The 23,501-nt window shown below is 43.4% G+C and overlaps 2 protein-coding genes across 2 annotated transcripts in view; one reads left to right on the top strand and one right to left on the bottom strand.

Annotated features, from left to right (window-relative positions):
• dlec1 (DLEC1 cilia and flagella associated protein) overlaps positions 1-18,842 on the top strand; it is a 39,760-nt gene extending 20,918 nt beyond the window's left edge. The window contains exons 17-38 of the mRNA XM_034289296.1: positions 4,137-4,230; positions 4,308-4,438; positions 5,529-5,684; positions 6,878-7,008; positions 8,013-8,166; positions 8,643-8,753; positions 10,139-10,257; positions 11,739-11,930; positions 12,036-12,103; positions 12,456-12,607; positions 13,153-13,268; positions 13,437-13,507; positions 14,006-14,211; positions 14,371-14,517; positions 15,041-15,163; positions 15,537-15,631; positions 15,883-15,970; positions 16,902-17,111; positions 17,436-17,597; positions 17,677-17,830; positions 18,302-18,422; positions 18,547-18,842. Of these exons, the coding sequence (XP_034145187.1) occupies positions 4,137-4,230; positions 4,308-4,438; positions 5,529-5,684; positions 6,878-7,008; positions 8,013-8,166; positions 8,643-8,753; positions 10,139-10,257; positions 11,739-11,930; positions 12,036-12,103; positions 12,456-12,607; positions 13,153-13,268; positions 13,437-13,507; positions 14,006-14,211; positions 14,371-14,517; positions 15,041-15,163; positions 15,537-15,631; positions 15,883-15,970; positions 16,902-17,111; positions 17,436-17,597; positions 17,677-17,830; positions 18,302-18,422; positions 18,547-18,673 (2,928 nt within the window). The 3' untranslated portion in view covers positions 18,674-18,842. The remainder of the gene's footprint in view (positions 1-4,136; positions 4,231-4,307; positions 4,439-5,528; positions 5,685-6,877; positions 7,009-8,012; positions 8,167-8,642; positions 8,754-10,138; positions 10,258-11,738; positions 11,931-12,035; positions 12,104-12,455; positions 12,608-13,152; positions 13,269-13,436; positions 13,508-14,005; positions 14,212-14,370; positions 14,518-15,040; positions 15,164-15,536; positions 15,632-15,882; positions 15,971-16,901; positions 17,112-17,435; positions 17,598-17,676; positions 17,831-18,301; positions 18,423-18,546) is intronic.
• Positions 18,843-19,118: 276 nt separating this feature from the next.
• On the bottom strand, positions 19,119-23,404 carry acaa1 (acetyl-CoA acyltransferase 1). Its single transcript, XM_034289297.1, has 11 exons — positions 23,109-23,404; positions 22,589-22,682; positions 22,310-22,367; positions 22,144-22,223; positions 21,983-22,025; positions 21,782-21,880; positions 21,496-21,576; positions 21,112-21,302; positions 20,860-21,039; positions 20,517-20,718; positions 19,119-19,922 (listed from the first exon to the last, which is right to left on the bottom strand). Exons 1-11 carry the CDS (start codon positions 23,283-23,285, stop codon positions 19,847-19,849), a joined length of 1,281 nt encoding a protein of 426 aa, XP_034145188.1. The 5' UTR covers positions 23,286-23,404; the 3' UTR covers positions 19,119-19,846.
• Positions 23,405-23,501: the final 97 nt, after the last annotated feature.

The following is a 23,501-nucleotide window of genomic DNA, read 5'->3' as shown; positions in this document are numbered from 1 at the left end:
TCCGCTAGATCAGTTTGCTAAGTGGAGAATCAGATACAGTTGTGCTCATAAGTTTGCATACCCTGGCAGAGATAGTGAAATTTTGGCATTGATTTTGAAAATATGAATGATCATGCTTTATAAAATGATAGTGATCATATGAAGCCATTTATTATCACATAGTTGTTTGGGTCCTTTTTAAATCATAATGATAACAGAAATCACCCAAACGGCTCTGATCAAAAGTTTACATACCGTTGAATGTTTGGCCTTTTTACAGACACACAAGGTGACACACCCAGGTGAAAATGGCAATTAAAGGTGAATTTCCCACACCTGTGGCTTTTTAAATTGCAATTTGTGTTTGTGTATAAATAGACAATGACTTTGTTAGCTCTCATGTGGATGCACTGAGCAGGCTAGATACTGAGCCATGGGGAGCAAAAAAGAACTGTCAAAAGACCTGCGTAACAAGGTAATGGAACTTTATTAAGATAAGGATATAAAAATATTTCCAATGCCTTGCAAATGCCAGTCAGTACTGTACAATCACTTATTAAGAAGTGGAAAATTCTGGGATCTCTTGATACCAAGCCAAGGTCAGGTAGACCAAGAAAGATTTTAGCCAAAACTGCCAGAAGAATTGTTGGGATACAAAGAAAAACCCACAGGTTACCTCAGGAGAAATACAGGCTGCTCTGGAAAAAGACAATGTGGTTGTTTCAAGGAGCACAATACGACAATATTTTAACAAAAATGAGCTGCATGGTCGAGTTGCCAGAAAGATGCCTTTACTGCGCCAATGCCAGTGGAGTGGGGTCAACAAGGCCTATAGTGAACAGAATACCATCCCCACTGTGAAGCATGGTGGTGGCTCACTGATGTTTAGGGGGGTGTGTGAGGTCTAAAGGCACGGGGAATCTTGTGAAAATTGATCGCAAGATGAATGCTGCATGCTATCACAAAATACTGGCAGGCAATTCGCATTTTTCTGCACGAAAGCTGTGCATAGGATGCTCTTGGACTTTCCAGCATGACAATGACCCTAAGCACAAGACCAAGTTGACCCTGTAGTGGTTAGAGCAGAAAAGGTGAAGGTTCTGGAGTGGCCATCACAGTCTCCTGACCTTAATGTCATCTAGCCACTCCGGGGAGATCTCAGACGACCAAAGACTGCATGACCTGGAGGCAGTTTGCCAAGACGAATGGGCAGGTATGCAGACTTCTGAAGAGGGGTAATAAAAAAAAACATCTTTGTCCCATGTTTTGTTTTATGATTGTGCCGTTCTGTTATAACCTACAGTTGAATGTGAATCCCATAAGAAATAAAAGACATGTGTTTTGCCTGCTCACTCATGTTTTCTTTACAAATGGTACATACAGTATATTAGCAATTCTCCAAGGGTATGCAAACTTTTGAGCACAACTGTAGGTCCCTCTCTCAATATCAAAATTAAAATTTGCAGACTGTTCCAGAGACGGAGCTTTAATGGGCTATTCCACAAGTGGTCTGCTCATTCAGTAGTTCTACCACACCCACAGCAATGCTAGGCAAGTGCAAGGGGCTGTTCTGGAATTATTCATTATATTTTATTACAACCCTATAATTACAGGTTTTCATTGCAATAGCTAGGTTATCATGAAGTGTAGACAGCCACAACCTTTAAAGAAAAATTACGCAAAGATGCATCTTCCTGTCAAAGTACTAAAAGGCTAAAATGAACGTAATGTAGCCGAACAACCTCATAATATTTGAATAGCTGGGTTGCAGTGATACCACAGACATGTTAGGCTAGAAAAATGTTAATTCCAAAAGTTATAGCTAGCTACTTGTTTTATAGTTAGCTGCAAAGACTTGAAAAAACGGTTTCCGCTATTCCTCTTGTATAGCATAGAGGGGGGAACTTACCAATTACTCTTTACGGTTTGTTGGAAATAGTTTGATTTATTTGGATCCTTGTTAGTTAGTGCCAATAGAAATCTCTCTTAGTCACCACAGTATTTCGGTTATATGGAATTCACCATAAGAAAGAAAATGTGAATTCCAGAAGTGCTAGGCTAGTGGTGCCGGAGAGGGTAGCTCGCTTGCTAGCTACCTTCAATAAGGCAGACTGCAAAACCAGTCTGCTGACTGCAAGTCAGGGGCTTTACTTATTATGGGGGTTCCTGAATAGCTTGCCAGCTTTCCTGCAAAGTATTCCTCATTGCTTGAAAGCCTTGCCTATATTTAGCTGAATTATCTCCAGAGCTCTATCTTAATATCTTATCTTAATAGCTCTGGAAAAAATTAAGAGACCACTCCTATGTTTTTCTTAAATTAGCATCTCTACATGTATGGTAGCCATTCCATTACAGTGTCTGTTAAATTCCAACACAGGCACACCTCATTTTACTTAATGAGGTACTGATTAGGTGTTTTCCTGAACCAAATCTAATTTAACAAGGGAAAGTATAAAAACCACTGCTGTGGTCATCATATCCTCTTGCAATAGGACCAGCTGGATGGCAAAAACTGTGTATGTAGTACCTCAAAGGTAATTTGAATAAAAAAATAACAATTCAGCATGACAAAAAGTTGAAAAGAAAAGCTTTGAGTGAGGAAAAGAAGGGTTCAATACTGGCTTTACTGGCAGAGGGATACAGTGAGCGTCAGGATGCATCCATCCTGAAAATTTCAAAAACTGCGGTTCATAAGAACAAGGTCAAGCAACAGAAATTGGGGACAACAAATTGAAAGTCTCTGGAATTTGATCAAGAGGAAGATGGATGGTCACAAGCCATCAAACAAAGCCGAGCTACTGGAATTTTTGTTCCAGGCATAAAGTCAAGCAATGTGACTGGTGGAGAGCATGCCAAGACGCATGAAAGCTGTGATTAAAAATCATGGTTATTCCACCAAATATTGATTTCTGAACTAAAGTTAAAACATTAGTATTTTGTTGTTGAAAAATGAATATAAATTAGTTTTCTTTGCATTATTTGAGGTCTGAAAACAATTATATCCTCAAATTGATGTGTTAGAAGCAGGAAAAATGGAGAGCATAAGGATCTGAGCGACTTTGACTAGGGCCAAATTGTAACGGATAGATGACTGGGTCAGAACATCTCCAAAACTGCAGCACTTGTGGGAGTTCCCGGTCTGCTGTGGTCAGTCAAAAGTGGTCCAAGGAAGGAAAAGTGGTGAACCAGCGAGAAGGTCATGGGTAGCCAAGGCTCACTGAGCGAAGGAGACCCAAGGCTGGCCTGTGTGGTCCGATCCAACAGACGAGCTACTGTATCTCAAATTACTGAAAAAGTTCATGCTGGTACTCATAGAAAGGTGCCAGAACACACCTTTCTGCATTGCAGTTTGTTGCATATGGGGCTGCGTAGCTGCAGACCAGTCAGGGTACCCATGCTAACCCTGTCCACTGCTGAAAGCACCTACAATGGGCATCTGAGCATCAGAACTGGACCACGGGGGAATGGAAGAAGGTGGCCTGGTCTGATGAATCCCGTTTTCTTTTACATCACGTGGATGGCTGGGTGCGTGTGTGTCGCTTACCTGGAGAACATCTGGCACCAGGATGCACTATGGGAAGAAGGCAAGCCGGCGGAGGCAGTGTGATGCTTTGGGCAATGTTCTGCTGGGAAACCTTGGGTCCTGCCATTCATGGATGTAACTTTGAGCATTGTTGCAGACCATATGCACCCTTTCATGGCAACGATATTTCCTGACGGCATTGGCTTCTTTCAGCAGGATAACTGATGATGTGTTTGGTAAATGTTAGGTAAACAGATTATGTTTTTGATAAAATTGTGATATGTTTGGTAAACTGGTGATATGTTTGGTAAACTGATAGTGGTTTTGCTAAACTGGTGATGTGTTTGCTAACTGGTGATGTGTTTGGTAAACTGGTGACGTGTTTGGTAAATTGTTAATGTGTTTGGTAAATTGTTAATGTGTTTGGTAAACTGGTGGTGTGTTTGGTAAATTTGTGGTGTGTTTGGTAGACGGATGATGTGTTTGGTAAACTGGTGATGTGTTTGGTAGGCGGATGATGTGTTTGGTAAACTGGTGATGTGTTTGGTAAACGGGTGGTAATGTGTCTTTCCAGGGGTGTAGCCTCTGATTACCTTTGTCTGTTCTCCTGTCACATTGTGTGTTTGTGTGTCAGATGTGGAACAACAGCAGATCCAGTATCACCTTCCAGTGGGATAGGATCACTGACTGTCACATCATGGAGGTGGAGCCCCCTGCTGGTGAAATCGGTATATGACGCACCCAGTCTGAAACAACATGAATTATATGACATGCAGGTGACCTGTAACTCTTGTTTGGGGTCTAGAGATGAACGAGTGTTTTGACCTGGAACTGGTTCTGACTGGAGGGCGACCTGGAGCAGAAGAGTCCCGTCTGATATGCCACATTCAGCACCACCACCCACCTGTTGTTCTGCCCATATGCGTCACATTTAAGGTGAGAGAGACTCATATACTAGCTGTCTAAACCATCCATACAGGTCACATTTAAGGTGAGAGAGACTCATATACTAGCTGTCTAAACCATCCATAAAGGTCACATTTAAGGTGAGAGAGACTCATATACTAGCTGTCTAAACCATCCATACGGGTCACATTTAAGGTGAGAGAGACTCATATACTAGCTGTCTAAACCATCCATACAGGTCACATTTAAGGTGAGAGAGACTCATATACTAGCTGTCTAAACCATCCATACGGGTCACATTTAAGGTGAGAGAGACTCATATACTAGCTGTCTAAACCATCCATACAGGTCACATTTAAGGTGAGAGAGACTCATATACTAGCTGTCTAAACCATCCATACAGGTCACATTTAAGGTGAGAGAGACTCATATACTAGCTGTCTAAACCCATCCATACAGGTCACATTTAAGGTGAGAGAGACTCATATACTAGCTGTCTAAACCCATCCATACAGGTCACATTTAAGGTGAGAGAGACTCATATACTAGCTGTCTAAACCATCCATAAAGGTCACATTTAAGGTGAGAGAGACTCATATACTAGCTGTCTAAACCATCCATACGGGTCACATTTAAGGTGAGAGAGACTCATATACTAGCTGTCTAAACCATCCATACGGGTCACATTTAAGGTGAGAGAGACTCATATACTAGCTGTCTAAACCATCCATACAGGTCACATTTAAGGTGAGAGAGACTCATATACTAGCTGTCTAAACCATCCATACGGGTCACATTTAAGGTGAGAGAGACTCATATACTAGCTGTCTAAACCATCCATACAGGTCACATTTAAGGTGAGAGAGACTCATATACTAGCTGTCTAAACCATCCATACAGGTCACATTTAAGGTGAGAGAGACTCATATACTAGCTGTCTAAACCATCCATACAGGTCACATTTAAGGTGAGAGAGACTCATATCCTAGCAGGACGTAGATTCAGGTGGGTACCACAATATTGAGAAGGGAAAAACAGGGAATGAAATAGAATTAGCTACAGGTGGATTTTATTAGTTTTCACGGGCTTGTGGTTGTTCACTCTTGTGTGTTCATTCCAGGGCCCCCATGTATCAGTGAATGTTGCCAAAGTGGATCTGGGCCTGATGAGGCTGGGAGACCAGAGCCAGGCCACTGTGTTGCTCACCAACACCACCCCCCTGGAGGCGCCATGGAGCCTGGTCCACGGGGAGGGGCCACACAGTCATACCTCTGAGGTAAATGTGTGGACACTGTTGAATCACACTGAAGGAATCCAAGTACTGCTGAGGCCAATATGGAGTGGAGGGACTGTCTTGATACCATATGTTAATGTTTAATGTTAAAATAGACCAGTGGTTCCCAACCAGGGGTACTAGGACCCCTGGGGGTACTTGGCCTCTCCACAGGGGGTACTTGAAAACACTCATGACACCATAGACTTACTAGTGAAATGAACATAAGGGGGTACTTCAGGGGTACTCCAAGCAGTGCAAAATCCTACATGGAGACTACACTGACGGGGTCACATCCTACATCAGCAATACACTGACAAGGTTGTACCCTACATTAAGACTACACTGACAAGGTCACATCCTACATCAAGACTACACTGACAGGGTCACATCCTACATCAAGACTACACTAACAAGGTCACATCCTACATCAAGACTACACTGACAGGGTCACATCCTACATTAAGACTACACTGACAAGGTTGTATCCTACATGGAGACTACAGTGACAAGGTCACATCCTACATCAAGACTACACTGACAGGGTCACATCCTACATCAAGACTACACAGACGGGGTCACATCCTACATCAGGACTACACTGACGGCGTCACATCCTACATCAAGACTACACTGACGGGGTCACATCCTACATCAAGACTACACTGTAGGGATCAGCAACAACATGCCATCGTTCACTGGTGGGCTTAGAGGCCTCCGCTGTGGCAAAGAAGAAGCCCACAAGAAGAAAAACTGTTTTCCAGTAATGACTGCTTGTCTGTCTGGAAAGGCATCTGATTACAAACCATACCAAAGCTTTTTGCTGTGGACTCTGCATTGCTAAACAAACTTAAAGAACTCTATTGCAGATGTGGTCAGTCTTAGAGTTCATCCTCACCTTCTTCATCAGCGCCTGTTTTGGGTCTCCCCAGTCCAGAAAGGGCCATTGGACACCACCTGCCCTCCATTCTGGTCCTGTATTGACTTTAGGGAGGTCATGCAGGATAGATCATGCTGAGCCCTCAAACCCTGGTCACCTACTGTCCCAATAATGATTGTTCAGGAGGCAAAGAGTACAGTTCAATCATGAACGGCAAATCCTGCACTATTACACACACTACAATCCTGTGTGAATGTACTTGCTGATTAACGGTGATCCTGGTTGGGGTGTTGGTCTTTTTCTCCTGTGTTGTTAGATCACAGTGGATCCCTGTAGGGGAGTGCTGCCTCCTCTGGCCTCCTGCAATGTGGACATCCTCTTCAGACCCCGGGCCTGTCAACACTTTACCACCATTCTAGATTTATCTGTGGAGAACGGACAGGGATGGTGAGGAGACTCTCTTCTAGCCTCTACAGCCTACATAGAGGAAGAGCAGCTGCTGTTGGTTCAGCTATATAGAGGAAGAGTAGCTGCTGTTGGTTCAGCTATATAGAGGAAGAGTAGCTGCTGTTGGTTCAGCTATACAGAGGAAGAGCAGCTGCTGTTGGTTCAGCTATATAGAGGAAGAGTAGCTGCTGTTGGTTCAGCTATATAGAGGAAGAGTAGCTGCTGTTGGTTCAGCTATATAGAGGAAGAGCAGCTGCTGTTGGTTCAGCTATATAGAGGAAGAGTAGCTGCTGTTGGTTCAGCTATACAGAGGAAGAGCAGCTGCTGTTGGTTCAGCTATATAGAGGAAGAGTAGCTGCTGTTGGTTCAGCTATACAGAGGAAGAGCAGCTGCTGTTGGTTCAGCTAAATAGAGGAAGAGTAGTTGCTGTTGGTTCAGCTATACAGAGGAAGAGTAGCTGCTGTTGGTTCAGCTATACAGAGGAAGAGTAGCTGCTGTTGGTTCAGCTATATAGAGGAAGAGTAGTTGCTGTTGGTTCAGCTATATAGAGGAAGAGCAGCTGCTGTTGGTTCAGCTATATAGAGGAAGAGTAGTTGCTGTTGGTTCAGCTATATAGAGGAAGAGCAGCTGCTGTTGGTTCAGCTATACAGAGGAAGAGTAGCTGCTGTTGGTTCAGCTATATAGAGGAAGAGTAGTTGCTGTTGGTTCAGCTATACAGAGGAAGAGTAGCTGCTGTTGGTTCAGCTATACAGAGGAAGAGTAGCTGCTGTCTAGAACGAGGACAACATTAGCTGCTAATTAAATACATACATGAAGAAGGTATGAGCTTGGAGTATCTCTATCTAATCTTTGTTACTTTCAATGACCTTGACAGCTGTCAGTCACCCATCCATCTGTAACTGTTGTCTGTGTCTGTCTTTGTCTGTCTGTCCATCTGCCTGGGTTTCTGACTGTGTGTCTTTCTGACTGTGTGTCTGTCTGTCTGTGTGTCTGTCTCTTTGCAGTCATTTGTCAGTGGAAGCAGACATCCTGTCTCCTCAAGTGTGTCTGTTGAGTTGTGAGCTGGTGTTTCCAGATCTCTATGTGGGAGTTCCATCCCTGGCTACCGTCACCCTGTTCAACCAGAGCCTGTTACCTGCTCAATACACCTGGACCAAAGTAGGTGAAGACCATAGAATTTGTGGCAGTATTATGTGTTACATATCATCCAACCTATGTTGAAAAAGATGTTACATATCATCCAAACTATGTTGAAGAAGGTGTTACATATCATCCAAACTATGTTGAAGAAGGTCTTACATAGCATCCAACCTATGTTGAAGAAGGTGTTACATATCATTCAAACTATGTCGAAGAAGGTGTTACATAGCATCCAACCTATGTTGAAGAAGGTCAACATATGTTGACTATTAAGAGGTGAAATGCCCATGCAAACACATTTACTGTCCATGATCTACAGCTGTTCCTGATTCAGCTTGTCTTTGAAAACCCCTGTTAACTACCTCAAAGTTTGACAAAATACAGCCTTGCATCTGGACCAAAATAGGTAACTGTGGGAGATAATGAGAGCAAACCTCCCATGTCTGAAAGCAGGCTGACATCTGATGTCCTCTTCATTCTGCCATTCCTCTAAGCTCCAGGGCGAACAAGCATCTCTATGTTCTGCAAGATTCACTCCCACCTCTGGAACTCTGGGAGCCCACACAAAGATGGACGTCACTGTGGCCTTCACGTCTCACACTGATGTTAGTATCTACATTAAATACTGATGTTAATATCTATGTTAAATACTGATGTTAATATCTACATTAAACACTGATGTTAATATCTATATTAAACACTGATGTTAATATCTATATTAAACACTGATGTTAATATCTATATTAAACACTGATGTTAATATCTATATTAAACACTGATGTTAATATCTATATTAAACACTGATGTTAATATCTATATTAAACACTGATGTTAGTATCTATATTAAACACTGATGTTAATATCTATATTAAACACTGATGTTAATATCTATATTAAACACTGATGTTAATATCTATATTAAACACTGATGTTAGTATCTATATTAAACACTGATGTTAATATCTATATTAAACACTGATGTTAATATCTATATTAAACACTGATGTTAGTATCTATATTAAACACTGATGTTAATATCTATATTAAACACTGATGTTAATATCTATATTAAACACTGATGTTAATATCTATATTAAACACTGATGTTAATATCTATATTAAACACTGATGTTAATATCTATATTAAACACTGATGTTAGTATCTATATTAAACACTGATGTTAATATCTATATTAAACACTGATGTTAATATCTATATTAAACACTGATGTTAGTATCTATATTAAACACTGATGTTAGTATCTATATTAAACACTGATGTTAATATCTATATTAAACACTGATGTTAATATCTATATTAAACACTGATGTTAGTATCTATATTAAACACTGATGTTAGTATCTATATTAAACACTGATGTTAATATCTATATTAAACACTGATGTTAATATCTATATTAAACACTGATGTTAGTATCTATATTAAACACTGATGTTAGTATCTATATTAAACACTGATGTTAATATCTATATTAAACACTGATGTTAATATCTATATTAAACACTGATGTTAGTATCTATATTAAACACTGATGTTAGTATCTATATTAAACACTGATGTTAGTATCTATATTAAACACTGATGTTAGTATCTATATTAAACACTGATGTTAATATCTATATTAAACACTGATGTTAATATCTATATTAAACACTGATGTTAGTATCTATATTAAACACTGATGTTAGTATCTATATTAAACACTGATGTTAATATCTATATTAAACACTGATGTTAATATCTATATTAAACACTGATGTTAGTATCTATATTAAACACTGATGTTAGTATCTATATTAAACACTGATGTTAATATCTATATTAAACACTGATGTTAATATCTATATTAAACACTGATGTTAGTATCTATATTAAATACTGATGTTAGTATCCACCTTTAGCTACACCTCATTCTTTCTCTCTGTCTTTCTCTGTTATCTCTCTGATGTTTTTGTCCTGGTCTTGTAGATCAAGTTGAAAGGAGTAGCAGCGCTGTGTGAGGTGACAGGGATGAAGAAACCCCTGGTTCTAGAATTCCGCTCTAAAGCCCAGGGACTGAATGTCTCCTACTCCTTACCTCATACCAGGTTAGACCTCCTTACCTCATAACAGGTTAGACCTCCTTACCTCATACCAGGTTAGACCTCCTTACCTCATACCAGGTTAGACCTCCTTACCTCATAACAGGTTAGACCTCCTTACCTCATAACAGGTTAGACCTCCTTACCTCATACCAGGTTAGACCTCCTTACCTCATACCAGGTTAGACCTCCTTACCTCATACCAGGTTAGACCTCCTTACCTCATAACAGGTTAGACCTCCTTACCTCGTTACAGGTTAGACCTCCTTACCTCATAACAGGTTAGACCTCCTTACCTCGTAACAGGTTAGACCTCCTTACCTCGTAACAGGTTAGACCTCCTTACCTCGTAACAGGTTAGACCTCCTTACCTCGTAACAGGTTAGACCTCCTTACCTCGTAACAGGTTAGACCTCCTTACCTCGTAACAGGTTAGACCTCCTTACCTCATAACAGGTTAGAGCTCCTTACCTCATAACAGGTTAGACCTCCTTACCTCATAACAGGTTAGACCTCCTTACCTCATAACAGGTTAGAGCTCCTTACCTCATAACAGGTTAGACCTCCTTACCTCGTAACAGGTTAGACCTCCTTACCTCATAACAGGTTAGATCTCCTTACCTCATAACAGGTTAGACCTCCTTACCTCATAACAGGTTAGACCTCCTTACCTCATAACAGGTTAGACCTCCTTACCTCATAACAGGTTAGACCTCCTTACCTCATAACAGGTTAGACCTCCTTACCTCATAACAGGTTAGACCTCCTTACCTCATAACAGGTTAGACCTCCTTACCTCATAACAGGTTAGACCTCCTTACCTCATAACAGGTTAGACCTCCTTACCTCATAACAGGTTAGACCTCCTTACCTCATAACAGGTTAGACCTCCTTACATAGTAACAGGTTAGACCTCCTTACCTCATAACAGGTTAGAGCTCCTTACCTCATAACAGGTTAGACCTCCTTACATAGTAACAGGTTAGACCTCCTTACCTCATAACAGGTTAGAGCTCCTTACCTCATACCAGGTTAGACCTCCTTACCTCATAACAGGTTAGACCTCCTTACCTCATAACGGGTTAGATCTCCTTACCTCATAACGGGTTAGACCTCCTTACCTCATAACAGGTTAGACCTCCTTACCTCATAACAGGTTAGACCTGCTTACATAGTAACAGGTTACAACTCTTTACCTAGTAACAGGTTACAACTCTTTACCTAGTAACAAGTTAGACATTTTTACCTAGTTACTAAACTTCTTTACCTGGTGTCTAGTTACAACTCTTTACCTCATGACTAGTTAGAACTCTTACCTCATAACTAGTAAGACATTTTTAATGTCAATCAATCAGCAGTTGTCGGCAAGAGATGTTGATAATGAAGGGGATGTGCATCGCTGGATGCAAATAGCTAAGAACCTTTGAATAAAAGCATCTGCAAAATAACACAACTGTACGTTAGATGATGAAGTCCCTTCTATCTAGCCCAGTGTCAGATGAACAGGGCCCTGACGCCTCATTGGTTCTGAATTTTGGAGACGACGTCCTGTTGAAACGACCAGTCACCAAACAGCTAGTCATAACCAATCATACGGCTATCTGCGCCCCCTTTACCCTGGAGGCGGAGTACTTTACTGGACAAGCCTCCTCACTACCAGCTGGCCAATCACAGCACAGGTAGTTTAGTATTCTTTATCCTTGCTTCTGTTGAATGCTTTGGGACAGTGTTGATTCTACTGTCTTCTGTATGGACCTGTCATGTGTTTCCACTGTGTGTTTCAGGGGTGTGTATATGAGGAAACCACTACATTATGCTCAAGCTAAGACAATAGAGGACAGAGCACAAGAAGGTACAGACTCATATTACATCACACAGAGGCATGGTTCACCCCACTCATATTACACCACTTAACACAGAGTCATGGTTCACCCCACTCATATTACACCACTTAACACAGAGGCATGGTTCACCCCACTCATATTACACCACTTAACACAGAGTCATGGTTCACCCCACTCATATTACACCACTTAACACAGAGTCATGGTTCACCCCACTCATATTACACCACTTAACACAGAGGCATGGTTCACCCCACTCATATTACACCACTTAACACAGAGTCATGGTTCACCCCTTGAATGCAGGTTCTATGAATGACATGGTCTGACGTGACTACCTGGTCCTGTATATATTGACAGGGTTTGTGAACAGTCTGTTGGCTGATGGGAGGGGCGCGGTATTCTTTATCCAGCCTGACTGTGGAATTCTGGGAGCATTTGAGACTCAGACTGTTGACATCACAGCTTTCACCAACATGTGGGGAGATTACAGAGACCAACTCATCTGTAAGGTACACTACTTCTAAGCCTAACTCCCTAACCCAAACCACCTCCCCCTAACCTTAACCCCTAACCCTTACACCTCCCCCTAACCTTAACCCCTAACCCTAACACCTCCCCCTAACCATAACCCCTAACCCTAACACCTCCCCCTAACCATAACCCCTAACCCTAACACCTCTCCCTAACCTTAACCCCTAACCTTGAGTCTCAAAGGGACATTTTTATCAAGTGGCAGCATTGTTGCCTTTTAAAAGCTTGTCGCTGAAACATAGATTTCCCTACTGAGTTATCCTGCTGTGTTATCCTGCTGTGTTGTCCTGCTGTGTTGTCCTGCTGTGTTGTCCTGCTGTGTAGTCCTGCTGTGTTGTCCTGCTGTGTTGTCCTGCTGTGTTTGCTACCTTGACTCACTGTCATTGCTACCTTCTTTTCCTCTCTATTCCAAATGTAATTCTAACCTCTGGAAAGTCTTTGCCACTTTCTCAATATTCAACTGAAACACATTTGCATGTCTTTCACTCAGCCTGTTTGGTCCACTTTCTGCTTGTTGTCCTAGATGGGAGACCTGACGCCCAAGCTGATCCCCATGCAGATGACAGTGAGGGGCTGTCCTATTTACTTTCAGATGATTGGTCCACAGCCTGACAATCAGAACCAGGGGCCAATCATTCGGTGAGAAGAATTCTTCAATTACGTTTGATGACTTCCCCCAAAACTCCCACTAAACTGTTAATCTTTACTTCTCTCTTCACCTGTCTATCTGTACTGGTCAATCATTACCTGTCTATCTGTACTGGTCAATCTTTACCTGTCTATCTGCATGGGTCTCTGCTTCTTCAGGTTTGGTTGTCACGTCTCTGGAGGAGACACCGTCTCTCGTTCTCTTCGTCTGAACAACAGCAGTCCCTATGGTAAGCTATCTGTCTGCTTTCCAGACCAGCTGGTCCAGTGGCCCAGGGTTTTCTAACGGCTGAGAGTGATCCAGTGCTTATAAAGATTATAAAGGCCTGTGGTTGTAAATATAATAAAGGCCTGTGGTTGTACAGATTATAAAGCCCTCTGTTTGTAAAGATTATAAAGGCCTCTGCTTGTAAAGATTATAAATGCTTCTGGTTTCAAAGATTGTAAAGATCCTTGGTTTTAAAGGCTATAAATGCACTAGTTTAAAATGTTGTGAAAGACCCTGGTTTTAAAGGTTATAAATGCCCTGGATGTAAATGTTGTGAAAGACCCTGGTTTTAAAGGTTATAAATGCCCTGGATGTAAATGTTGTGAAAGACCCTGGTTTTAAAGGCTATAAATGCCCTGGATGTAAATGTTGTGAAAGACCCTGGTTTTAAAGACTATAAATCCATTGGTTTGGGCTTCTCAGATATAATGAATTATTGCTCTATTAATTTGTGCACCAGATATTCGTGTGGACTGGGAGAACTTCACCGTGGACCAGCACGACAGGAAGCTGCTGGACATGGTGGTCTCCTACGGCGATGTTTTCCCCCTGAAGGACACAGATGGCAATGAATTGGTGGGCGGGACTCTGTATGCCAGGACCTTCCCTACCTGGAGCCACACCCCCAGCACAATAGGAACAAGCTCCTCCCTCTGGAGCAAGTCAGTGAGTGGACCACAGACAAACAATTGTTATACATGACAACATCTTTCTACCTGCTATGACATGAAGCACATTGTTTTACCTTTTCAGAAAACATTTCTGTAAAGACACTGTTTTAGGAAAAGGCTTAAATTATTGCATGTTTTGTGTCACCTCCTTTAGGACTCTGGGGAGGACCAGCTAGTAACTGAAGAAGAGGAAGGAGCTCTCTACTCTACACCTCCTCAAAGGAAGCTTGTTTCTGTCTTTGTCAGGCCTCACGAGGGCAACCCCTCTGACTTCCCATACTGCATCACTCCACAGCAGATAGTATGTACAGTAACTACCCATACTGCATCACTCCACAGCAGATAGTATGTACAGTAGACTACCCATACTGCATCACTCCACAGCAGATAGTATGTACAGTAGACTACCCATACTGCATCACTCCACAGCAGATAGTATGTACAGTAGACTACCCATACTGCATCACTCCACAGCAGATATTATGTACAGTAGACTACCCATTCTGCATCACTCCACAGCAGATAGCATTTACAGTAGACTACCCATACTGCATCACTCCACAGCAGATAGCATTTACAGTAGACTTCCCATACTGCATCACTCCACAGCAGATACGTACATGAGAAGTCTAAATGATAGCACCGACTGCCGACATCCGATCTACCAATCACACTGCATCATAAATCAGTCATTAGTTTATTCTCGGAGTGTAGCCAGTACGTACATCTAAAAGAGGCACGTTCCATTATCAGTGCTCCTGTGAACTGTACAGGGAGGAAACAGGAGTGTTGACCAGGCCTCTCCCACTGTGTTGGTGTTCCAGGTGGTTCCAGCAGGAGGCAGTAGCACCATTCACATCTCATTCACTCCTCTGGTCCTCTCAGGACTGACCTCCAACTCTATCTGTGTGGCCTTCGCTCTGGGGTTCATGAGCCTTGACTCCGAGGTAACAGCCAGTCCAAACTCATCACTTATCAGAACACGGCATATGTGGTTTTGTTTTCCATGGGCTAGCCTGCTTTGTGTTTGTGACAGTGTTTTGTCTGTTCTGTCCTCTGGTGACCTGGTTAATGTAAAGGTCTGTTCTGTCCTCTGGTGACATGGGTCATGTAAAGGTCTGTTCTGTCCTCTGGTGACCTGGGTCATGTAAAGGTCTGTTCTGTCCTCTGGTGACCTGGGTCATGTAAAGGTCTGTTCTGTCCTCTGGTGACCTGGGTCATGTAAAGGTCTGTTCTGTCCTCTGGTGACCTGGGTCATGTAAAGGTCTGTTCTGTCCTCTGGTGACCTGGGTCATGTAAAGGTCTGTTCTGTCGGTCCAGGTGGCCTCCTGCATTCCAGGTAAGGTGACCAGGGCTCAGGGTCTGGAACTGGAGCCGCTCAGACTGGACCTCCAGGCCTTCGTCAGACTGGCTATGTAAGATCCAATAGTGTCTTTTCTGTCTGTTTAAAGCTTTTCAGGATTTAGACAGACACATTTCTACCCCTCATGTCAAACCTGGTGTGTTAGTTAGGAGACAGAAAATAGCTGTAGCTTTCTGTAACAACCCCAGAAGGTATCTGTTCCTACTTCACAGCTTACTGTCCTAACCCACACAGCTACAGTGAATAGACTGGCTATATGAGAGAACAGGATGTCTGATTGTGTTAATCCTCTGGTTTACTCAGCCTGTCAGTTCAGATGGAGGAGGAAGAAGGAACTCTGGAGTTCTACGCTGTGGCCAGTGATTTAATACATGGAGAACCACACAGCAAGGTGGGTCTGACACTGACAAAAGTTGTCAAGCATCAACAGTTTGTCATGATGTCTGTGATCTTTTTGATGTTGTGATGAGTATTTATGATCATCAAGTTAGTACTGAGTATCTGTGAACATCATGTTAGTGCTGAGTATCTGTGATCATCATGTTAGTGCTGAGTATCTGTGATCATCATGTTAGTGCTGGGTGTCTGTGATCATCATGTTAGTGCTGGGTGTCTGTGATCATCATGTTAGTGCTGGGTGTCTGTGATCATCATGTTAGTGCTGAGTATCTGTGAACATCATGTTAGTGCTGAGTATCTGTGATCATCATGTTAGTGCTGAGTATCTGTGATCATCATGTTAGTGCTGGGTGTCTGTGATCATCATGTTAGTGCTGGGTGTCTGTGATCATCATATTAGTGCTGGGTGTCTGTGATCATCATGTTAGTGCTGAGTATCTGTGATCATCATGTTAGTGCTGAGTATCTGTGATCATCATGTTAGTGCTGGGTGTCTGTGATCATCATGTTAGTGCTGAGTATCTGTGATCATCATGTTAGTGCTGGGTGTCTGTGATCATCATGTTAGTGCTGGGTGTCTGTGATCATCATGTTAGTGCTGGGTGTCTGTGATCATCATGTTAGTGCTGGGTGTCTGTGATCATCATGTTAGTGCTGGGTGTCTGTGATCATCATGTTAGTGCTGGGTGTCTGTGATCATCATGTTAGTGCTGGGTGTCTGTGATCATCATATTAGTGCTGGGTGTCTGTGATCATCATATTAGTGCTGGGTGTCTGTGATCATCATGTTAGTGCTGGGTGTCTGTGATCATCATGTTAGTGCTGGGTGTCTGTGATCATCATGTTAGTGCTGGGTGTCTGTGATCATCATATTAGTGCTGGGTGTCTGTGATCATCATATTAGTGCTGATGTTTATTCCCAGATGGCCCAGAAGGAGTTTGCCGTCACACGGACATTCCAGCTGAAAAACAACACAGCGATGCCTCTGAGCTTCAGATTGAGCACCACGCCCCCTTTCTCTGTCCTGCAGCCGCAGACTAAAGGCCCCAGCAGATCAGCCAGCTCCACTCTCCACAGCCTGACGCCGCCTGACCACCAGCTATTGGTGCTACAGTCACACCACATCATGCAGGTCAGATGGTAGATCAGATACTATGACACAACAGGCTTGGGGTGGTGGGAGACGAGGCTGGCAGGGTTTTCCTTGTGTCACTGCCCTCTAGTGACTCCTCCTGGCAGGTCAGACACCCTCAACAAGAGCGTTTTTCTCTGACCTGTTGTCAGTGTTGTCAAGATACAGTAAAGTATATTGTTTCATTAGATGAGACATTATGGAGAACTGTATGATCATCAGTGTTTCCTGTGATTATGCTGATCTACATTCTGTTGTAATTTTTTTTTCATTACTGAAAGGACACTACTCTCTTATTCTGTTTTACTGACCTCCTCCTCACAGGTGAAGGTAGCATTCCACTGCTCTCCCACCCTGCTGGCCAATCTGAGGCAGCCTGCTGAGTTACTCCCACCCGGTGTGTCTCTGGTGACCAATGGGAGTGGAGAGAGGAAGCTGATGTTTCAGCAGACCGTGTCAGTGGAGTACAGCAACAACAGCTTGCAGGTTAGAGGACATTCATATGGTACTACAGTGAAGATCAGCAGACCAGTGGTCAGTGTGTCCTTGTTCTGCCTCTCCTCAGTCCGTCCCGCTGGGTGCCCATCTGGCCATTCCCACCCTGCATCTGTCCTGTGACCGTCTGGACTTTGGCACCTGCTATGTGGGTCAGACCCGTGTCAGAGAGGTTCACCTCTACAACCAAGGAGGCTCTGCTAGCTACTGGAGAGCTCTAATAGGTACTGATGGCACTGTATACATTAGAGCTTTCATAGGTACCTATGGTACTGTAGATATTAGAGCTTCCATTTGTAAACATGATACTGCAGATATTAGAGCTCTTGTAGGTAAACATGGTATCCTACTGTTGATATTAGAGCTTCCATAGGTTATCATGGCACTGTAGTTATTAGAGCTTTCATTGGTAACCATGAAGGATATCACTATCTATGCACTACTTAGGAGGGTAGAGACAGTCTCCTACAGATTTGCAAGAGATTATATTCATATTGGAAATAGACAGGATTTTCAGAAAATACTGCTGTATGGTTCAGTCATTAATCTTCATCACCTCAATGTTCAAGTGACAGTTTGTTGAATGAATGATCCAAACAGCCAAATAAAAGGTGAACAGAGCAGTGTGTGATATTAAGTGACACCAGTATCTGCTGTTTCTGTGTCCCTGGAGTTAATGAACTGTGTGCTTGTAGGCTCGGACGGTGAGGAGGCATCGGGCACGTTCACAGTATCTCCTGACTGTGGAGTCCTAAAGCCCCTGGAGTGTTCCGTGCCCTCCTGCAGAGAGTCCATTCAGATCAGGTTCACAGCCAGGTAACCCGTCCCACTATTACCTGTTTATTACAGAGCAGATAAAGGTTTATTTACTGTAAATATGGTTTTTACCAGGAAGCTCAATCAGTACTGCTTCTACACTGATGTGTTGTGTCCCCTGTAGCTACGAGGGGGCGTTCCGAGCCAGGGTCACATTTCAGGGGGTCCTGGGGGAGCACCCCTTATTGCTACACATCCAGGGAAGTGGATCCTTTGATGAGAGATTTGTGTCTCAGCTGCCCGACACCTAGGGGGACAGTACTGGACCCCCTCAGGACATCAGCCAGGGAACACCTAAACAATGGTTCAGTGCACTCTGCTTTCAGACTGGTATCAGATTTTATTCATAAATGTTTTCACTTAAGTTTAGAGGATGCTTATGGATTATTGATGATTTATGGAAATGAAAAATACAACCTTCAACAAGTTTTTAATTGGTTTTATTGATCATTATACTGTCCCCGTGTTAATCAACATAGAACGGTATGCATGTAAAGACAACAATACAGGATGTGTATAGATGACTATATTACAAGATTTGGGACTATCTCAGAACAGGGACACTAGGGGATTTGTAGCCCCTGGGTAAAAGTAGCCCCTGGGTAAAAGTGATTCAGTTCTCCAGGACCAGGTGTGAATAGTCCTGCACTACGCTCATATTCAACAGATTAAAAATAAATGACAAAACACTGTAACATTAGTTAGATAGCAAGTAGATACCTGCTGGTTCTTTAATGCTGAAAACGACTGCAACCCATGTAAATACAGTTGAACCATTTCACACCAAGGTTTAATATTTCATAGAAAAATCACATATTTACAAATTAATGTATGAATTGTGCAACAACCGGGGTTTCCTGAAATGCAAGGCACTTAAAGATATCCATCAGACTTTGTCGAGGAGTTAATACAGTAATCTGTGGAATTTATCAGTTCATTCATACAGCATCTGATTACATGAGCTCAGTGAAGAAACAGACATCACTGAAAAGTGTTAGGGCTCTATAGTGAAGGAAACAAAAATGATCTCAACATGATCAGTTATCGGGAACGCCTCAACATTATCTGTTGATCAATAGGACAACCATGATATTATGCCTGGAAATATGTAATGGCTTGTTTCCATTTGTCAAAGTGCTGAAGAGGGAAAGGTTTGCTGGCAAACCTGATGGACCTTCTGTATAGTGACATTGTGGTATATGTTCTGTGGTATTTTGACATTGGGAGTCGTCTTTCTGAACCAAGGACAGGGGCCTATCATAATCACTTGTAGAAACACTACCTGATTGATCATAAGCCTTGAGATAATATTCTGGCCATTTCTTATTTTGCAAACTAACTCTGAGTGCAGACTGACAGAGCTCAGGAGGGTCGGGTTAAGCTGCGTCTTAGGTGAAAGGCATCCAAGACAGGGCCTGACGCCTCTACACTCCAGGATACTCAAAGACGGCTGCAGCTCCCATGCCTGTGCCGATGCACATGGACACCACGCCAAAAGACCTGCGGAAAACACAGTGTTAAGCCTGGGGTCCATTGGGATGTAGTCTGAGCTGGCCTTTTTACACTGCTTTGGCTGTCTTTTTACACTGCTTTGACTGTCATTTTACACTGCTTTGACTATGTCTTTTTACACTGCTTTGACTATGTATTTTTACACTGCTTTGACTGTCTTTTTACACTGCTTTGACTGTCTTTGTACACTGCTTTCACTAGGTCTTTTCAAACTGCTTTGACTAGGTATTCTCACACTTCTTTCACTTGGTGTTTTTACACTGCTTGGACTATGTCTTTTCACCCTGCAATAACAGGGTCTTTTTACACTGCTTTGACTGTGACCTTTCACCCTGCGATGACAGGGTCTTTTTACACTGCTTTGACCGTGACCTTTCACCCTGCTTTGACAGGGTCTTTTCACACTGCTTTGACCGTGACCTTTCACCCTGCTTTGACAGGGTCTTTTCACACTGCTTTGACAGGGTCTTTTCACACTGCTTTGACAGGGTCTTTTCACACTGCTTTGACTGTCTGCTTTTACTTTTTCCTGCACATGATTTTATTTTGAATATACTGGAAACAAAGAATCCATATGCTCACCTGCGTCCACGGCGTTTAAGTTCGTTGAGCAGTGTGACAACCTGGCGAGCCCCAGTGCAGCCCAGAGGGTGACCTAGAGCGATGGCCCCCCCATTGGGGTTCACCTTCTCCAGGGGGATGCCCAGCTTCTCCACACAGTAAACAGCCTGGCTGGCAAACGCCTCATTGATCTCAAACACATCAATATCAGCCACAGATAGACCTGCAGAGAAAATGATTTTAAGATTCTGCGATTTGGAGTGCAGAAGTAGGATCAGTTCTGCCTATGAAATTGATTGACACCTGATCCTACATCAGCACCCCCCCTCCGAGAGGCTCCAAGGACCCAGCGTGTTGCCCTCACCAGCCTGTTTCAGAGCGACGGGGATGGCGTAGGCTGGCCCGATCCCCATGACATCTGGGGGTACCCCCACCACCGCGCTGGCCCTCAGCACTCCCAGGATGGGCAGGGACAGGGCCTCCACCGCCGACCTCCGTCCCAACAGCACTGCCGCAGCTCCATCACTCACCTGGCTGGAGTTACCTGGACCGGGGAAAGATCATGAGCTGGGGCAGGCCCATGAGCAAGAGCATGTGTGTGTGTGTGTTTTCACACCTGCTGTGGTGCTGCCGTCAGGTTTGAAGGCCGCTCTGAGTTTGGTCAGCCCCGCCAGTGTGGTACCAGGTCGGATCCCATCGTCCTTGGTTACGGTAACTGTATGCTCCAAGCCGTCCTTGTCCACAAACCTGGTGGTTACGGGGCAGATCTCCTGGTCGAAGACACCCCGCTTCTGAGCCTGGATGGCCCTGGGCAACGATGGAGCTTTTAGGCTGACTAGAATAATAGGGTTCCCAAATCACACCCTATTTCCAATACAGCACACTAGCCCCCATGTGGCTACAGCATCACACAGCATACTAGCCCCCATGTGGCTACAGCATCACACAGCACACTAGCCCCCATGTGGCTACAGCATCACATGAAAACAACAACTCTTACTTCTGCTGGGAGCTGAAAGCAAACTTGTCCTGCTTTTCTCTGGAGATCCCAAAACGCTCCGCCACGTTCTCTGAGGTAATGCTGCCAAAAGAACACACCGTTTTCAGTTATCATCAGCACAGAAACACCACATCTCTTCACTGCTGCAGTCCCAGAGATGCACTGTTTCAAAATGCCAATGCATCATCTAAAAATGCCCAGCGCACTGTCAACAGCCAGTCCTTATCAGACACAGTTCCTAGTGGAAATGGATGGGTAGTTTTAGGGTTTGGAGTGTCTGTCTCACCCCATGGGGATGATGCAGTCCCTAGCCTTGTCATTGTCCATGAGTCTGGAGCTGACATCGCCAGGTTCCCCCGGGTTACGCAGAGACATGCTTTCCACTCTGGATTGAACAGAGTGGACGGTCAGAATTGCCATGCTGAATGTTAATAATAAGAGACTAATCAATCATTGTGTGCAGGTTAGACCAGGAGACTGTACTAACCCACAGGCCAGACCCATGTCATAACAGCCCATCTGTATGGCTCCTGTTGGCAGACATTGAAGACACAACTCACATTAACATGGCTTAACAAACTGCATCCGGTCAGCCGCAGTTTCCCACAGTAAAAGGCCTGCAAACACACTGTCATGTTACATTATTACCTGCAACGTTAAACAGAGCCTGCAGCCCGGAGGAGCACATCCTGTTGACCACGTAGACTGGCACGGTCTCGGGGAACCCACTAGGAAAGACACCAAAGCTCCTGGTTAAAATCACAAAGAAACAATACTTACCTGTGAACTTTGTAGAACAGTCTGGAAGTCTCACCTGAGGAAAAGAGCCACTCTGGCCATTAGGGCCCCTGCTCCAGGCTGAAGCACATTCCCTGCAGAAGGCAGGAAGACCGTTAAACTACAAGCTGGTAGGGTGCACATTGACCTTAAACATGACATAAAATAAGGTCAACAAAATCACTGGACTCTATCTAAACTACTTACATCAATGCTGTACATTAGGCATTAAGGGTTTAATACTGATGACTAGTATTTTATGTGGGGAATGGGTTGCCTACCCACAGACTAATCACCCCCTCCCAGTCTAACTCACCCACACATATGTCCCCCAACCTCTCAGGTGACAGACCCACATCTGCCAGGACCGCCGTCATCACAGAGCTCAACAGCTCATCCGGAGTCGTGTCCTGAGATAAGGACAACAACAAGGAGACAGAAAGGACATTTAGTTACAAGAAGAATTGTGCAGTCAGAACGCTGTGGGTAATCGCAGTCCCACTGTGCCAGTTCAGGACAAGGTACTTTGGACTCAGTGTTTCATCAGGTGCACTGCGTTCAAAATATATTTTACTGGAGTTTTCAAAAACGGCTATCTTTTGGATTGGACTATGATCTCAAAGTAGAGAACCGGGCTACTAAAAATAATTAAGAAATTGCAGCACTCACCTTAGGCAAGGCAAGGCAAGGCAAGGCAAGGCAAGGCAATTTTATTTATATAGCACATTTCATACACAATGGTCATTCAAAGTGCTTTACATAAATATCCATTTGACAGAGGAACTGTTACAGAAATAAGAAATAATAAAAACCATTAAGAATATAAAATCAAATACCTTAAACGATCCTCTTTTAGCTTTGCCAATTGCAGTCCTCACTCCGTGGACCACCACGATATCATCTGGACCCGTGGACAAAGCTTTACATTGTTCCCCAGAGATCACCGGACCACTGTGTGATTTAAATGTGTTCGGTGGCGATAAATGGCCAAACACCACCTTTACTCTATTCATAATGGATGTATTTACCAAGGCGATATGTGATGCTCTACAGGAACACAAGCACAACCAAGCCCTTTCAATGTACAGATTCGATCTATTTTACAACACTGGACTTTAGCATAATGTCTTGTTATGACAAGCTACGGAAAATAGTGAGGGACAAATCGTATTGGTCTGGTACCGCGTTGGACTATTATTTTTGGCACGGACTGAATTGCTCGAAACATA

Source organism: Esox lucius, chromosome 21 (genome assembly GCF_011004845.1).
Source record: "Esox lucius isolate fEsoLuc1 chromosome 21, fEsoLuc1.pri, whole genome shotgun sequence".
Lineage (NCBI taxonomy): Eukaryota > Metazoa > Chordata > Actinopteri > Esociformes > Esocidae > Esox > Esox lucius.
The sequence above is the reverse complement of the archived record's forward strand: the minus strand, read 5'-3'. Positions and strand labels throughout refer to the sequence as shown.